General features: G+C 45.2%; 1 protein-coding gene across 1 annotated transcript in view; it reads right to left on the bottom strand.

Annotated features, from left to right (window-relative positions):
• Positions 1-5,383: 5,383 nt before the first annotated feature.
• The window catches only part of LOC101354667 (histone-arginine methyltransferase CARM1-like), an 87,597-nt gene continuing 74,431 nt past the window's right edge, over positions 5,384-18,549 (bottom strand). The window contains exons 7-9 of the mRNA XM_023728562.1: positions 9,703-9,822; positions 6,149-6,274; positions 5,384-5,507 (exon numbers count right to left, since the gene is read on the bottom strand). Coding sequence (XP_023584330.1) covers positions 5,384-5,507; positions 6,149-6,274; positions 9,703-9,822 — 370 coding nt within the window. The remainder of the gene's footprint in view (positions 5,508-6,148; positions 6,275-9,702; positions 9,823-18,549) is intronic.

Below are 18,549 nucleotides of genomic sequence, written 5' to 3' on the forward strand. Positions count from 1 at the left end.
TATTTCAACTTACCTAGTTGAGTCAGGCCATTTTGTTTTGTTTTAAATGTTCTCCTCCATGATCCTCACGCCCAGTAACTAGTTCAGGGCACTAGCACATGTACTGTTTCTTCATTGTGTCTAATCAATACCTTCTTCCCAGAATTCCCTTTTTTTTTTCCTTTTTATTGTGTTTTAGGTGACAGTTTACAGCACAGTTTCTTATTTAAAAATGTACACACAAATTGTCTTGCGACATTGGTTGCAGTCAGTCCCCACGATGGGTCAGCGCTCTCTCCCTTTCCCTTTCCACCCCAGGCTCCTGGCGCTCCCAGAATTCCTTCTGATGCAGCTACCCAAACGTAGATCCAGGGAGGGGTTTCGTCGTATGCGAAATCCAAGGTAAAGCAGTGTATTGGTGACCGTTAGGAAGAGCACTTGAAGATTCCAAAGCTTTGACTCTTTGGTCAGTATTTCTTCTAGTTATAAAACCATAAAGTTCATCAACTCTTGCCAAACCAAATCCCCTGGCACACGTGGGTGTAGCAGGCCCTCATAGGGATCCAATAATAGTCAATAATGGTTCAAAACATTTCGGCACGGGATAATGTCCGACCTAGATCCAACAATCATCCTATATTTATTTTTCAGTTCATCCTTTTTATTTCTATTTTTTAAGTATGTCTTATAAAATACATATGGATTTCTATATATGTATATATGTATGTACAAATATCTGTATAGATATACATGTACATACGTATATATACACGTATTGCCATCAATTCTGACCTATAGCGACCCTGTAGGACAGAGTAGAACTGCCCCATAGGGTTTCTAAGGCTGTAAATGTTTACAGAAGCGGACTGCCACATCTTTCTCCCTCAGAGTGGCTGGTGGGTTTGAACCACCAACCTTTTGGTTAGCAGCCAAATGCTTAACCACTGTGCCACGTTTGGTATATATACACACATATATGCATGTATATATATGTATATATATATATGTATATATATATATGTAGGAGCCCTAGTGGCTCCACTGTTAAGCGCCCAGCTGCTACCTAAAAGGTCAACTGTTTGAACCCATCAGCCACTCTGTGGGAGAAAAGACCTGGCAATGTGCTCCCTTAAGGATTACAGCCTAGGAAACCCTATGGGGCAGTTCTACTCTGTCCTATAGGGTTGCTTAAGTTGGAATTGACTTGATGGCACACAACAACAACACGTGTGTTTATACGTGTGTGAGTATACATATATACACATAGCTATAACCAAAAAGATCAAACCAGTTGCCACTGAACAGACTCTGACCCACGGAGACTCCATGTATGTCAGAGTCGAACTGTGCTCCATAGATAGAGATCTCTTTCTCTCTCTATATATATATACACACATTTATATGTAGAAATCTACATCTATATATAAATACAGAGAGACAAATACATAGAGATAAAATATATATGTGTATATATATATATATATATATATATATATAGATACAGAGAGAGAGATAGTATTAGTGTCCCAGGCCTTCTATTATTATTATTATTGTAGTACATTCACATAATTAAAAGATAAATACTACTAATGTAGGTCTTTTGTAAAAAAAAAAAAAGCGAAGTGATGTAAAGTGAACTTTCGAAAAACTAAGGATACTTGTATTAGTATTCTCAGAGGGACATGTATGAAGTGTTTTTACTCACAGGTGTGCGTGATCAAAAAACTTTGGAGACCACTTCTGTGTACTCTAGGGATAGAAATTTCACAAAGTTCAGAAAAAAGATGGCTTCTATTTTATTGTCCAGAGCAATACAATGAATGGCAGCTCAAGAGTGACGGGAGGCTGTCACAAGCAAAATGCCAACCATACAAGCACAAAAGGCCCTCATGGGGAGGAGATGGGCAGTCATTGACGCAGCAGGGCGGCTGTACTGGGGGGGGGGGTTGTCCTCCCAGGAGGTCAGGGGGTCAGGAGGTCAGGGTTTAAAGGACTATTTGACAATAAGGAAGGAGGCGACCCTATCCAAGTCAGCACAAAAAGGGAGCGCCTTGCTGAAAGAAGAGAGTGAAGAACACTGACATTCAGGAAGTTGGAGGTTTGTTGAAACTACCAAGGAAAACTATACTTTTCAAACAAACAAAAAAAAAATCTGATGATGTACATTGGGAACAAGAAATAGAAGCACAGAGGAAATGGAGCCAAAATTTACTGTGGAGTAAATTTTGAGTCATTGCGACCCCAGGTCTTACAGAGTGGAACTGTTCCACAGGGTTTTCTTGCGTGTTATCTTAATGGAAGCAGATCGCCGGGGCTTTTCTTTCGTAGTGTTGCTGAGTGGATTCAAACCGCCAACCTTTAGGTTAGCAGCCAAGCAAAAACATCAGGCGCCATCAAATGGACTTCGACTCATGGCTACCCCACGTGTTTGGAGTAGAGCTGTGCTCCATAGGGATTTCCATGGCTGATTTCTCTATGCCGCCACAGAGTCACACTGCTTCCTGCAGGTATGGCTCCTCTTGTGGCTCTGTAAGTAGCTCCACTTCCTCTGCTTTTCTGAACCAAACCCAGGTCCCGGAGCATCTCTGCCAACAGCCCTGCTCACTCCAGTTCCCGCACAAGATGTTGCACACAGGAATATACCTTTTACATTTTGGAAAACACTCCTCACCTCCAAGTAATGCATTTTTGCTGGCACTTTCTGAGCCATGCTGCCCACTCTCTGCCCTCGCTTTGTTCTCCTTCGGTTGCATCCAACCAATCTCACCTGCTTTTGCAGCCCTTATGCACATCTTGGAGACTGCAGATTCTATCTCCTGGTGTCACAGACAAGGAGGTCTGCGGTGTCTTTCTGTTCTCCTTGTTTTGGGATGGCTTCCAGAAGGAAAAGCGGAAAATGCTAACTTAAACCACGTTCATCTGGAAGTTACCGCTCTCTTCCTAAATGCTCATAAACCATCTGCTTAATGACCAGTTCTAAAAAAAGTGCGAAAGAGCAACAGTCATCATCTGCCAGGAGTTCTGGAATTTTCCTTTTTGCAAACCAAGATGACATTCTCTTGTCTCTAAACATTTATATTATTTTAGGTCTCTTCGTTGAGTGAATTGAAATCATCCGAATGTTCCATTATATGCTTTCTGACTTAGGTCTCATTCCTGTGGGTCGCATTCTTCTATCCTTCCTTCCTTCGTTCCCCTTAGTAGGAGAGAAGGAAGCAAAGCATTTAGCTCACACACTCGCCTCGTGGCTCCCTGGGCCCCTCTGGCCCTTGTCTTACCTGTTGTGTTACTATATGTCCCCGTGTGTGAGCTTCCCAAGAAGGACTGAGTCTTACTCTACAGTCTCCTTCCTTGCTTAATCCCCCCTAGAGACTCATCGATGCTGTGGAATGACTAACTGCATGGATGAGCCTTGAGCTAATGACACCTTTCCTTTTAAGAATTTAGTCTGTTGGTTTTTTGGTTTAGTTTTGTTTTCTGTTAGTTGCCACGGAGCTGAGTCATAGCCACCCCATGGGTTACAGAGCGGAATTGCTCCACAGGGTCTTCTTGGCTGTAATCTTAATGGAAGCAGATCGCCAGGACTTTTCTTTCACAGGACTTCTGGGTGGATTCAAACGCCAACCTTTAGGTTAGGAGACAAGCGGAAATCATTTGTGCTGCTTAATTAATGAGTCATAAGCTGCCAATCTCTTTCTGATTAAGAACTTAGCCTAGCACATTCGAAGGAAGAAGTCGAAGATATCATGGGCATGCAATACTTCACAGAAGGGAGAAAGGAAAGGAAGTGGTGATGTGGGGGGAATTCCTTCATCTTAGCAGAGACCAGAACCCTTGTGTTGGGAAAAGAGACCAGATTCTGGAGTCCGATATATCCTGATTTTATCCAGTCTCTTCTTGATATGTGTGTGACTTTGCTACTTGAGTGACCTCAGGCAAATAAGTTAACCTCTCCAGCACCCAAGTTCCCTCTTCTTCTCATCTATATAGTTTATAACTGTCTCACCAGGCTTTTGTGAATATTAAAGGAGAGAACAGAGTTTAGTAATTAGCACATAGTAGGTCGCGGGGTAGTGCAAACAGCTAATGTGGTTGGCTGCTAACCGAAAGGTTGACAGTTTGAGTCCACGCAGAGGTGCCTTGGAAGAAAGGCCTGGAGATCTGGACTCATGGCAACCCCACATGTTATAGAGTAGAACTGCTCCATACAGACTTCTTGTCTGTAAACTTTAAGGAAGCAGATTGCCAGGACTTTCTTCCGTGGTGTCACTGAGTGGGTTTGAATTGCCAACCTTTAAGTTAGTAGACAAGTGCTAACCCTCTGTGCTACCCAGGGGCCTAATTAAAGAAATAAAGACCTTAAAAATGGAAGACTGATTTGAGAGGTGGCCAGCTCTCCATCACTGGGGTATTCAAGCAGAGGCTCGGCGCGGGAGGGGGAAGGAAGAAAGTTGAATGAGATGACCTCTGAGTGGCCTTCACACCCTGAGAGCGCTTGGGTCACTCCACGTCCCCCCTCCTCTATCTCACCCGGCAGAGCTCAACACAGTGAAGGGAAAGAGAGCATCTTAAAAATGAGGACAAATCGAGGTAATTGCTGCAGAGACCTCAGAACTCCATCACCGTCGGGATGCAGCCAGCACAGCCTATACCTCATGCGGCCCCTGCAGTACCGATCGATTCTATTGCTCTATATTTGGGGGTGTGCGGCTAGACAGATGTAAGTAAGCCCAGGGAGCTGCTCTGGGGTCGATAATTCAAGCCTTTGGCACGAGCTCCCGTGAGCTAATGGATTTCCTTCCCTCCTCCGTGGTCAGTGGAGAACGCTGCCCTGGACTTTATCTGAAGCTCCTCTTCCTTGCACACTCAGGCAGAGAGTGGAATTCATCCTGCAGGTTTTGTAGCTAAGGGCAGCAGTGCACACTCAGCTGGGCCTTTGCAAAGCTTGCTCTCCATTTCTAGGGGCTGAGTCTCAGGGGCTGGCCAGCTCTTCTCACTCCCATCACTCAATGCCCAGCTGTGGTTAGTGGCCATTGAGTCCACCCCCAACTCATGGCAAACCCATGCACAATGGACGAAAAGGCTGCCTGGTCCTGCACCACCCGCAGAAACAGCTTTGGCTTGGACTGTTGTGATCTTCACGGTTTTCACAAGTAGATGGTGTCTGACCAGGCCTTTCTTCCTAGTCTGCCTTAGTCTCAAAGCTCCGCTGAAACATGTTCAGCATCATAGCAGCACACAAGCCTCCACTGACAGATGGGGGGTAGCTGCACATGAGGTACACTGGCCAGAAATCGAACCCGGATCTCCCACATGGAAGGCAAGAATTCTCCCACTGAACCACCGTATGTCCAGTAAACAGAGGGGAAATCACGTCCTTGCTTTCCTGCTTACCATTTGTTGGCTACAAACAGTACTTTCCCTGAGAGAGTGTCTCACCTTCCTTGGCAAAGAGAGGTGTCTGGAGAAGGCCGCGTACCTGGTACCAGTGAGTCAGAAGTTCTGTGTGGGCTGTGGACAGCCAGACTGTCACCGTGAGAGGCAAGAAAAGCGTTAAAGGCCAACTGGGCTCCAGGCCCACATTAATGGATTGGACTAGGGATTTAGGATGATAAGCGGTTTTCACTCTTTTTAACTTATGGGCTCCTTTGAAGGTAAGGATGTCGCTGTTGTTAGTTGCCACAGAGTCGATTCCTACTCATGGCGACCCCATGTGTGTCAGAGTAGAACTGTGCTCCATAGGACTTTCAATGACTGATTTTTTGGAAGTAGATCACCAGGCCTTTTTTCTGAGGCACCTCTGGGTAGATTATAACCTCCAACCTTTCGGTTAGCAGCCAGCGTGTTAACTGTTTGTACCACCAAGGGACACAGAAAAGAAGAAGGTTGAAAAAGCACAGATCCTCTCTCGTGCCTCCAAATTTAATCCAATTGGTTTAAGAGGTTTTTACAGTATTTTAGTTAGGGTTGATGGAATACTATAGAAAATGATACCATTTTCACTTCTCTCTAAAATCTCAGTGTAACATTAACATCAGTGTTCAATTTCTTGAAAACCGGAAAAACAGGCAGTATTGTTATTTAAATTGATTTTTTAAGATTTTTCAGATGGTGATTACAAATCATAGAGAATAGCATGGGTGCACGATGGGCTTAGTAGGGGAAAGATACATACAGAGACCCAACGAAGGCCACCTCAAACCAGAAGTCCAGGCCGTGGATGAGGAGGTCAGGCTGTGCCATGTGGAACACAAAGGGGATTTCTACTCTGCAAAGAAATAAGAAAGAAGAAACACTCAGAATTATTTTTCTGCAAACAGGTACCCTAGACACATTTGTGAGATCAGTGGGAACACCCACAGATGATCGGCTGGCTTCCTTCTCGTAAGCCCTCTTGGCTGGGCAGCAAGATTCCAGCAGTCTGTGATTCCTGCTAGGAGATGCAACACCCTGGAGAAGCTTCTTGTCAAAACCCTGCAAGGCCACACCGCTGCACTGGGATGATCTAGAACTCCACAGGGCAGGTGAAGCCTCTGGAGCTGGGTTTGACCCCTGGAGAGAGGATGACTCAGTACACAGGTGACCAAAACCAACCAGCTCATAGCTGTCAAGTCATCTCCGACTCATGGTGAGCCCAGGTGTGCTGAGTGGAACTGCACTCCACAGGGTATTCATTGGCTGTGATCTTTTGGAAGCAGATCACCAGGCCTTTCTTCTGAGGTGCCTCTGGGTGGGTTTGAACCACCAATCTTTCCCTTAGCTGAGTGCTTAACTATTTGTGCCACCTAGGAATCTTTCTTTTTACTAGGTGAGAAGCATTGTTCCAGATATAGTCTGCTCTATCAGCCTAGTTACGGGAGTGGCTGACACCAAGCAGAGCTGAAGCCAGTCCACAATAGATAGAGAGTGTAGGGGCAAAGGCACCTGTGTTATTTATTATAAACCACTAGGATTTGTTTTTGTTACTGCAGCATGTGTGAGCCTATCCTGACTGACACAGCACCCTCTGTTATCTCAAGATGGATGATAGTTTGAGTTAGCCAGTGGCACCTTCTAAAGTGTGACCCTGGCTTCCCCAGTAGCTCCAGGCAAATCAGAGCCTGGTTGGGTCTTAATTTTCTTACCCAGAAAAAACAAACAAACAAACTAATATTGATCTTCTCAGGGAGAAAGGTCAGTATGTTAGCAAAAGTTCACCCAAAAGGGATTCATATCACCATCCAAGAAAATGGACCCAAGCAAGGTAGAGTCCTCATTTCAGAGTCTTTTCAAGTGGAGGAAAAGGGCCCAAAACTCACATTTATTGAAAGCCCTCTTGGAAAATGAGCCAGTGCTTGTAAAACACTTAGCACAGTGCCCAGTAGAGCACTCAAACAGTTGTAGCTCTTCTTTCAGGCACTATGACCAGAATTATCTTAGGCGAAGGGAAGGATGGCACATACCTCAGGGGAAGTCAGCACAACTGGACTAAACCAAAGCTAAGAAGTTTCCTGAATACAACTAAACACTTCGAGGGACAGAGTAGCAGGGGTGGGGGTCTGGGGACCATGCTTTCAGGGGACATCTAGGTCAACTAGCATAACAAAGCTTATTAAGAAAATGTTCTGCATCCTACTTTGGTGAGTGGAATCTGGGGTCTTAAAACTAGTAAGCGGCCATCTAAGAGGCATCAATTGGTCCCAACCACCTGGAGTAAAGGAGAATGAAGAACACCAAAGACACAAGGGAAGTATTAGCCCAAGAGACAGAGAGGGCCACATAAACCAGAGACTGCATCAGCCTGAGACCAGAAGAACTAGATGGTGCCTGGCTACCACCAATGACCGCCCTGGCAGGGAACACAACAGAGAGTCACGGATGGAGCAGAAGAAAGGTGGGGTGCAGAACTCAAATTCTAGTAAAAAGACCAGACTTAATGGTCTGACTGAGACTGGTGGAACCCCAGAAAGCACGGCCCCTGGACCCTCTGTCAACCCAGAACTAAAACCATTCCTGAGGCCAACTCTTTAGACAAAGATTAGACTGGACTACGGGACATAAAATAATAATCATGAAGAGTGTGCTTCTTAGCTCAAGTAGAAACATGAGACTAGACAGGCAGCTTCTGTCCAGAGGTGAGATGAGAAGGTAAAGAGGGTCAGGAGCTGGCTGAATGGACATGAGGAATCAGGGGTGGAAAGGAGGACTGTGCTATTACAGTATAGGGAGAGCAATTAGGGTCACATAACAATGTCTGTATAAATTTTCGTATGAGAGACTAACTTGAATTGTAAACTTTTACTTAAAGTACAACAATTAAAAAAAAAAAAAAAAAAAAACTTGCCCAAGTTTACAAAGCTATATGGGGCCACCATTGGAACCCAAATCTGTTTGACAGCAAAGCTCCTGCTCTAACTATTATGCAGTGCTGCCTCTTCTATTGTATCTGGGCCACTGGAATCAATGGGGGTGTGAATTATTGAACATGTATGAGGGCTGAGTGTGTGTATGGGGTGGGGCAGGGCAATGGGGGGATTTGAAGTTACTTATTGAAAGGTAGTTAGATAATGTCACAGATTGAATTGCGTCCCACAAAAGTATCTGTCAACTTGGCGAGGTCATGATTCCCAGTATTCTATGACTGTCTACCATTTTATTATCTGATGTGATTTCCCTATGTGATAAGATGGATTCACTATGATGTAATAAGATGCATTAGTGGCAGTTATATTGATGAGATTTACAAGATTAGATAGTATCTTAAGCCAATCTCTTTTGAGATATAAAAGAGAGAAGCAAGGAGAGAGACATGGGGACCTCATATCACCAAGAAAGCAGGGCCGGAGCAGAGCACGTCTTTTGGACCTGAGGTTCCTGCACCGAGATGCTCCCAAACCAAGGGAAGATTGATGACAAGGACCTCCCTCCCGAGCTGACAGAGAGAGAAAGCCTTTCCCTGGAGCTGACACCCTGAATTTGGACATGTAGTTTGCTGGACTGTGAGAGAATAAATTTCTCTTTGTTGAAAACATCTACTTGTATTGTTGTTATAGCAGCACTAGATAACTAAGACAGATAATCTTCTTGTTTTCAACAATATCCTTCTCTGACTATTTTCTTAATTGACTGGGAAACCAGAGCTGGAAGCCTTGAAAACTTGGTGCTCCTGGAGCTACTTCCTTCTCTTCTGGTGACAGCTAAGCACACGGCCTGGAAGAACAGTATATGCCAAGTGAGTAAGTGTTACGAGTGAGTCAGTGAGTGAGTGGACGAGTGAGTGAGTGAGTGAATGAGTGACTGGATGAGTGAGTGAGTGAATGAGTTAGTGGATGAGTGAGTGAGTGAGTGAATGAGTGAGTGAACGAGTGAGTGAGAGAATGAGTAAGTGAATGAGTGAGTGAGTGAATGAGTTAGTGGATGAGTGAGTGCGTGAGTGAATGAGTGAGTGAACGAGTGAGTGAAAGAATGAGTAAGTGAATGAGTGAGTGAGTGAATGGGTGATAGAGTGAATGAGTGAGTGAATGAATGGGTGCATGTGTGCATATATGAGTGAGTGAACGAGTAACTGAGTTAGAGAATGAGTAAGTGAATGAGTGAGTGAATGGGTGAGTGAGTGAATGAGTGAGTTAAATGAACGATAGAAAATGAGTGAGTGAATGAGTAAGTGCGTGTGTGCACACGTAAGTGAATGAGTGAATGAATGAGCAAGTGAGTGAGTGTGTGTGTGTGAGTCAATATGTAAACACACGGGCAGAAAGCCTGTAAGAACAGCGCACACTCACTAGGATCGGCTGTCTGAAGTATTTGTCCACGGCAGTACCCCGGAGACTGGACAGGTGGACCCCACAGAAGCACTGCTGGCACCTAAAATAGGAGGCACAAATGCACAGTTCAGTGACAGGTAGGTGCTGAATGGAGAGACACACCGTGCATCTTGTCCCTCACCCAAGTCCTCAGCCCCCCACAGCTGTGATGTGCTGTGAGGCTCCAAGTTAGCCCTGGAGTCAGTGCTAGAATGTGCCAAGGGCACTGGTCTCTCGGGAGTGGCACAGGAGGAATACTCTCTGGAAAATCTGCAGACCTGCACCTAACCTGGGGAGTCTCTGGGTGGTGTAAACGGTTAATGCGCTCAGCTGCTAATCAAAAGGTTGGAGTTTGAGTCTACCCAGAGGCACCTTGGAAGGAAGACATCGTGCTCCACTTCCGAAAACTCAGCCATCAAAAAACCTGTGGAGCACAGTTCTACCCTGACGCACATGGGGTCACCATGAATTGGAGCCGACCTGAGGGCAAGTGCTATTTTTTTTTACTTGACCTGGAGTGGGAAGAGAGCAAGAAAAGGAAGGTACTTGAATTGAAGGAGATTACTTGTGGGGAGATTACTGAGGATACATGGGGCAGGAAGGGCTTTCAGCCCCCTCCCTTGACCACATGCTCACAGGTTGCTCTGTGTCACGCTGTCCAAGTCCTAACATACAATCCCTTGGTCTTCACACTACCCCAACCTGAGCATGACTTTTGATCTCAAAGCCTCTCAACACTCCTGCTGTTTTAGGAGACAGAGCTCCCTCTCCTGTTCTCCCATTCCCACTGGTCTGCACCTTCACGAGGGCATTTCCTGTGATGGCGATACCACGCAGCATGTCACCTGTGAACAAGGGCTATGCCCGAGGGTGAAATGGAGCCGGCTTGTACAGCTCATCAGAGCTGACACATTGGTAGCTTGAAATCAGCCACAGTGGGAGTATTTACCCCACAGAAATTGGCAAATGGTTCACATCAGGATTTTTTTTTTTTTCCACTAGAGAGCCAGAAGGAATTCCTGGATGGAGTAAGCAGTTAAGTGCTTGACTACCAGCTGAAAGTTTGGTGGATTGAAGCCACCCAGAGGTGCTTCAGAAGACAGGCCTGGCAATCTGCTTCCAAAAGATCACGGCCTTGAAAACTCTATAGGGCATCAAATTGACATCAGAAACTTGAAAGGTTAAATAGGAAATTTAGAGAGTGAGTTTATATTAATGGGAGAGGAACATTTTGGAAAAAGAGGGTGAAAAATCATAGCAATGCAATTCATCAGCCCCCATCCTCCTCAACCCCTACCCCCATCAACTTGTAGGGAAGGAGGTGGGCACTACACAGACTATACATAAAAATAATCATGGTGTAGCTGGATTTTGATGGAAGGATCGGATAAAGCAAGACTGTAAATCATGAGTCAAAACTTCAAATACGCTCACGGGCAGATCTAGTGATGTTACGTCAACAGCCAGTCATTAACATGCAACTCAACATGCAACTCAGCTCAACTCAACTCAACATGCAATTCAACTGAACTCAGCCCAACTCAACATGGAACTCAATTTAACTCAATTCAACATGCAACTCAACTCAACTCAGCTCAGCTCAGCTCAACTCAACTCAGCTCAACTCAACTCAAGCCCTATGAGCTACTTGCTGATTCTGGAAGAGCCCAGACCATTGTTCATCTCTAAGCTTTTTCCCTCTGCCTCTGCCTAGAATGCCCCAGGAGTCCCTAGGTGGTACAAATGGTTAAGTATTCGGCTAGTAACCAAAAGGTTAGAGGTTCAAGTCCAGCAGCAGTGCCTCAGAGAAAGATCCGGTGATCTACTTCCAAAAAATCAGCCACTAAAAACCCTATGGAGTACAGTTCTACTCTGACACACACACATGGGGTCACCATGAGTTGGAGTTGACTCAACGTGATGGCAACTGGCTGGTTGGTTAGTTAGAATGTCTCTGTTCCTCTTTTGCCCTGCTAATTACTACTCAATCTTTGAGATACAGCTCAAATATTTCCATTTAAAAATTTAAAACCTTGTGTTACAATTAATGTTACAATTAAATTTAATTTTCACCCATTGAAAAGCAGAAACATTTTCTTACTTATCAGTGTATATTTAGCACTAAGCAAGTCCCTGGCATATTGTCAGGGCTAAAAATATTGATCTCTCTGTATTTCTTTATTTAATGAATGAACAAATCAGTGAATGGACTGGAAGGACTTGGTGTCCTAAATGGCCCCTTGTGTGGGCACAGGTGGCAATAAGGATTATGGAGAAGTGGAAAATCATTCATCCATGTTTCTTCAGCTTCATTACTCATTTCATAATATCTTTCTTCCAACAAGTACCAGAGTCAAGCTGGCCCAGAGGGAAAACCAAATCGTGTCTGCAGATAACTCTATAGATGCAAATATTGAAAACAAAGCTCCTAAAATTCTAGGAAAATGCTTGAAAACAGACCACCTTAGGTTTAAATAATCTTTCCTGTATTTAGAATGAGAGTGGGAATGTTCTCAGGAAAATAAATCATTGTAGAAAAGTCTATATGAGAGGGAGGGAGGGGAAAGGACAGAGAGAGAATTTTCCAGAGAGCCCAGAAAGTCTCTGTCTTATCTGTCCTTTGGGATTCCCTGGGATGCTTTTAAAAAGTGCTGATGCCTCAACTATAGTGGCTGTTAGCTGCCATCGAGTCAGCCCACAACTCATGGTGACCCCGTGCACAATGGAACGAAATGCTGCCTGGCTCTGTGCAATCCCCATGATCAGCTGCAGACTGAGTTGTTATGATCCACGGCCCATGAGCAAATAATCAGAGAAGTTGAACTCTGTGTAGAAGAACACAGCATCAGGATCGGAGGAAGACTCATTAACAACCTGTGATGTGCAGATGACACAACCTTGTTTGCTGAAAGCGAAGAGGACTTGAAGCACTTACTGATGAAGATCAAAGACCACAGCCTTCAGTATGGATTACACCTCAACACAGAGAAAACAAAAATCCTCACAACTGGACCAATAAACAACATCATGATAAATGGAGAAAAGATTACAGTTGTCAAGGATTTCATTTTACTTGGATCCACAATCAACACCCATGGAAACAGCAGTCAAGAAATCAAATGACATATTGCATTGGGCAAATAAGCTGCAAAAGACCTCTTTAAAGTGTTAAACAGCAAAGATGTCACTTTAAAGACTACGACACATCTGACCCAAGTCATGGTATTTTCATTCGCCTCATATGCATGTAAAAGCTGGACTATGAATTAGGAAAGCCTGAAGAATTGATGCCTTTGGATTATGGTGTTGATGAAGAACATCGAATATACTATGGACCGCCAGAAGAATGAACAAATCTGTCTTGGAAGAAGTACAGTCAGAATGCTCCTTGGAAGTGAGGATGGTGAGACTTCGTCTCATGTACTTTGGACATGTTATCAGGAAGGACCAGTCCCTGGAGAAGGACATCAGGCTTGGTAAAGTAGAGGGTCAGCAAAAAAGAGAGAAAGACCCTCAACGAGAAGGACTGACACAGTGTCTGCAACAATGGGCTCAAACGTAACAATGATTGTGAGGATGGCGCAGGACCAGGCAGTGTTTTGTTCTGTCGTACATGGTGTTGCTATGAGTTGGAACCAACCTGACAGCACAAACAACAACAATGGTGTTTTCACTGGCTGCTTTTCAGAAGTAATTGCCAGGTGTTTCTTCCTAGTCTTTTTTGGTCTGGAAGCTCTGTTGAAACCTGTTTAGCATGACAGCAACACATGAGCTTCCACTGACAGACGGGTGGTCGCTGTGCATGAGGTGCATCGGCTGGCAATGAACCTGGGGCTCCCGCATGGAAGGTGGGGATTCTACCACTGAACCACCAATGCCCTGATGCCTGGACCACATGCCCCCCAGTTGTGATGTATTTGGTCTGGGATGCATCCCTAATGCCTGTTTGTTTTAAAATCTCAACAGGTAATTCCAATGTGCAACCAGGAGTGAGGACTACTAAATTAAAACCCCAATCCATATCCGTTGCCGTCCAGCTGATGCCGACTCCTGACGACCCAATGTGTTACACAATAGAGCTGCTTCATAGAGTTTTCTTGGCTTTAATATTTACGGAAGCAGTTCACCAGGTCTTTCTTCCATGCTACCACTGGGTAGGTGCAAACTGCCCACCTTTAAGTGAGTAAACTCATTGCCGTCGAGTCAATTCCGACTCATAGTGACCCTATAGGGTAGAGTAGAACTGCCTCATAGGGTTTCTGAGGAACGGCTGGTGGTTTTAAACTGCTGACCTTTTGGTTAGCAGCCGAGCTGTCAACCACTGCACCATCAAGGCTCTTTAGGTTAGTAGTCAAGGGCAGAAGGTTTGTGCCACCCAGGGATTTAGCTGCCCTAAAAATCTGGGCCAAAGCAGGTGAATGAGAAAACCCCAAGGGGCAAAACGAGCCGTCCACTTCAAAGCAAGGCTGAAAACTGCTCTCTCTTCTCAGGAGACAACCTCAGCTCGCAGAGGGGTGCATCTGTGCCATCTGCTCTGCGTGCTGGGTACCACTTACAGCTCAGCAGCCACAGGCAGTGCAATGCCAACAGGCACTGTTTCTGGGGCAGACAGAGAGCCGTGGGCACAGAGCCCACTGCCTGGGTTTGAAGCACTTTCTGACTAGACCACATTTCTAATTCTCAGAAATCTCAACCTCCTTCTGAAATGTATCATAAAATAATTAAAGCAGATGGAAGCCAGTATCTCTCTGGGTCTCTTAAGATACCTTGTGGGTGGGAGGTTGGATCAGCAAAGTCATCTGCCGACTTGGAAGTTGAGGGGGTATTTCATTATTTTCTCGGCACGTGGGGTCGTATTTTCCAAGTTAAGGCACGGCCTCTTTAGGAGCACAGAAGGGGATGAATAGATGCCTGTCTTGCCTCTTGGCTTCACATTTCCAATTCTACTCCCCTTCCCCATCTGCCGTAACACATGCAACATCTGGAAGCCCTGCAAATGCATAATGCATGCCACATCTGGAAGGACCGCAAATCTAGACCAGAAGAAAAACAAGCTTCCTACCAGCAACTCCTAAACATACCCATTGTAGGGAGGATGAAGCACCCCATTCCCCGTCACATGGATTCTGACACAGAGCCTAGCTTGGAGAGGTGTCATTAAACTGTGTCCTCTCCATTCCCCAAAATACATGTTAAAATCCCAGCTGCTGTACCTGTAACTATGACTCTGTTTGGATATAGGGTTTTTCTTTGGCTATGTGAATGAGGTCATATCAGAGTTTAGGGTGGATCCTAAATCTAATCACTTCTGAGGTATAAACAGAGCAGAACAGACACAGACACACACACAGAGGGAAGACAGACATCTAGGAATGCTTAGGACCTCACCGGGCTACAGAAAAGGAAAGACCTGCCCCTAGAGTCATACTGTGAATTTGGACTTTCAACCTCCTGAACTGTGAGAAAATAAATCTCTATTCTTAAAGTCACCACTTGTAGTATTGCTGTTACGGACACACTGGGTAACTAAAATGGAGTCTGCTAGACTACTAGCCGAAAGGTGTCTCAGAAGAAAGGCCTGGAGATGTGCTTTCAAAAGATCCCACCCTTGAAACTGTATGGAGCAGTTCTACTGTGCAACACGGGGGGTCGCCACGAGTCGGCTTCGACTCGGCGCCAACAACAACAGGTAACTAAGGCAAGAGGCATTAGAGAACCTTCCCTCCCTGCACACTCTCCTTCTCATGGTCTCTCCTCTGGTCTGCCTTGGTCTTTTGTCCTTCCTCCTTCTCCACACATCTCCCCTGCCCACCAGTGGCCTGGGTGTGCCTGAGAAGGATGGTGGCATACATAGCCTTACGCCCTATTGCAGAAGTCAGCGTCGGTCTTTAAGATTCAACAGAGGGGAGCTTCTGTGATCTAAGCAAACCTTTCTCTTGCTCGTATAAACTCATATGTGCTCTCAAAGCATAAGTCAGATCTTTTACTCTACTAGAAACCTTTGCATCTTCATTCTATCCTAACAAAAAATCCATTCACCCCCCATTAAGAAGCTTTCTTCCTTTAAGTGGGGCCGTACCATATGTGTCCTTTTAGAACTGACTTACTTCACTCAGCATAATGTTTGCAAGATTCATCCATCTTGTGGCATGTATCAAGACTTCGTTTCTCCCTATGGCAGAGAAATATTCCATTGTATGTATGTACCACATTTTGTTTATGCATTCATCTGCTGATGGACATTTAGGCTGTTTCTACATTTTGGCTATTGTGAATAGTTTTGCAATGAACATTAGTGTATAAGTATCTGTCTGAGTCCCTGTTTTCAATTTTTTCAGGTATATCCCCACAGATGGAACTGCTTAATCAAGAGGCAAGGGTACAGAGACCAAAGTTTTTTAGTGGTTACCCAGGCTGGCGGGAGCGAGGGGGAAAACAGGTTCATTGCTCATCACCTGACCTCATACAGGCACAGCCTGACAGTACCTCATCTCAGGTGTGCACTTTGTACCTCTCACCTTCTGCCAGGGCCATCCCTGTTGAGCCATGAGATGCCATGAGACCCATTTGGTGTCCACACAGGCACGACCCAGAAGTGTGGGGTAGTTAATGTCTAGGGGTGAGCGTTTGACCAATGGGGAGCTAAGAACCAGAGGATATATTCTTTTCTTCCCATTCTCTGCATAAACTGGCCTGAGATGTAGTCCATTCAACCTGTCCAATACGGCCTGGTGAAATTAAGCAATCTCTTGGTATTTGATCCCGGGTAGTGGTCAGCTCAGTAATGCATCTTTGCATTAACTCTCCCTCCTTCCCTGCCTCGCTCTCCTTCCTCCTCATTCGTGCTTCACTGAGATTCCATTCCCTAATAAAATGGAATAACCTTTGCCTTACCACCAGCTGCCATGGAATCAACCCTGACTCATGGCAACCCCTTGTGTGCCAGGGTAGAACTGTGCTCCTAAGGGTTTTCAATGGCTGATTTTTCAGAAGTAGATCACCAGGCCTTTCTTCTGAGGTGCCTCTGGGTGGACTTGAACTTTCAATCTTTCAGTTAGCAGCTGAGAGCATTAACCATTTGCACCACGCAAGGACTCGAAGCTTTGCCTAAAGCCCTGCCTTCTGGAGAACCCGAGACAACTGGCCCTAGATGTAGACCCCCAGGATGGAATTACTCACCAGTCTGATGACAATGGACCCCTCAGTGCTGGTGGCGAGTGGGGTGGTAGCCCTTGGCATACAGCTTTATCACAATCGCTAATGGTCTCAGGAGTGGTTAACAGGGATGCAGGAAAGGTAGGAGGGGAAGTGCGGGGACATACGGTGGCTGCATGCTTGAGATGTTTTGGGGTGATGGTGATTATATTTGTTGAGGAGTAGGCCAGTCTCTGTTAATAGCATTGGTGGCTTTGAAAAAAGAAAATTATAATCTCATAGCAGCCAACTACCAACTTAAGACCCACTGGGAAATCCAGACTGCCTGTCTAGCAGAACTGAAGGAAATGCCCATCTCCTTGGAGTTCCCAGGCGTATACTGCGCTGAGGATCAGCTGCAGAATTTCACAAGTACAAGCCCTAGCCATGAAGCTGAAATTGCTCCACCCCTCGCCCCACAGCTAGTAAACTGTGAGCAGAAGAGCTTCAGGGTGACTCAGTGTGCAATCCTGGCAGGTCTGTTCAAAGTTAGGGCTCTCCAAGGGACCATGAAGAAAACCAAAGACATCAGGGAAGGATTAGTCCAAAGGACTAGTGGACCGCAACTACCACAGCCTCCACCTGACTGAGTCCAGCACAACTAGATGGTGCCTGGCTACCACCACTGACTGCTCTGACAGGGATCACAATAGAAGGTCCCGGAAAGAGGTGGAGAAAAATGTACTATAAAATTCTTACCAAAAAAAAAAAAAAACAGACTTACTGGTCTGACAGAGACTGGAGAAACCCTGAGAGTATGGTGCCCAGAAACCTTTTATCTGAGTAGTGAAGTCACTCCTGAGGTTCACCCTTCAGCCAAAGGTTCGACAGGCCCATAAACAACACGAGACTAAATGGACACACCAGCCCAGAGGCAAGAATGAGAGGGCAGGAGGGGACAGGAAAGCTGGTAATGGGGAATCTTAAGGTCGAGAAGAGAGAGTGTTGACATGTCATGGGGATGGTAACCAATGTCACAAAACAATATGTGTATTAATTGTTTAATGAGAAACTAGTTTGCTCTGTAAACTTTCATCTAAATACGTATATATGTATGTATATATATATATATTTGCAGCAAAAAAAAAAACACAAACAAAGTTAGTTGCTCTCATGGGGAAAGAGTATGGTCCTGAGACCTGGCATTCGGCTAGTTGGCTGGATAAGGCTGAGAATCCCGAAAACACCTTCCAAATCCCCCCAAGTTCTTCAGACCAGCAGAAGCAGAATTCACCTCTCTCTCACCAGAGAAGAGCCTCCCCTTGCCTGGAGGCTGCTCAGTGACTTTTCCTGAAGCCCCAGCCATGCAAGGTAATTTTTGTTCTGCTCAAGATCTGCCTATCATTCACCCACCGCCTTGAGGTTAATAGTCCCTAATGCTGTCAGGCTGATAACTCAAGCTCAGCCGGCGGAGCAGGAGGTAAAATTCCTACTCAAGGAGGAGATAACAGAAATTGTAGAAACTGGGTATCTTCTGCTACCAGTTACTGACTGCCATCGAGTTGACTCCAACTCATGGTGACCCCATGTGTGTCAGAGTAGAACTGTGCTCCACTGGTTTTTTTTTTTTTTTTATTTATTATGTTGTTGAGAA

This window comes from Trichechus manatus, unplaced genomic scaffold, assembly GCF_000243295.1.
Source record: "Trichechus manatus latirostris isolate Lorelei unplaced genomic scaffold, TriManLat1.0 scaffold00025, whole genome shotgun sequence".
NCBI classification, from domain to species: Eukaryota; Metazoa; Chordata; class Mammalia; order Sirenia; family Trichechidae; genus Trichechus; species Trichechus manatus.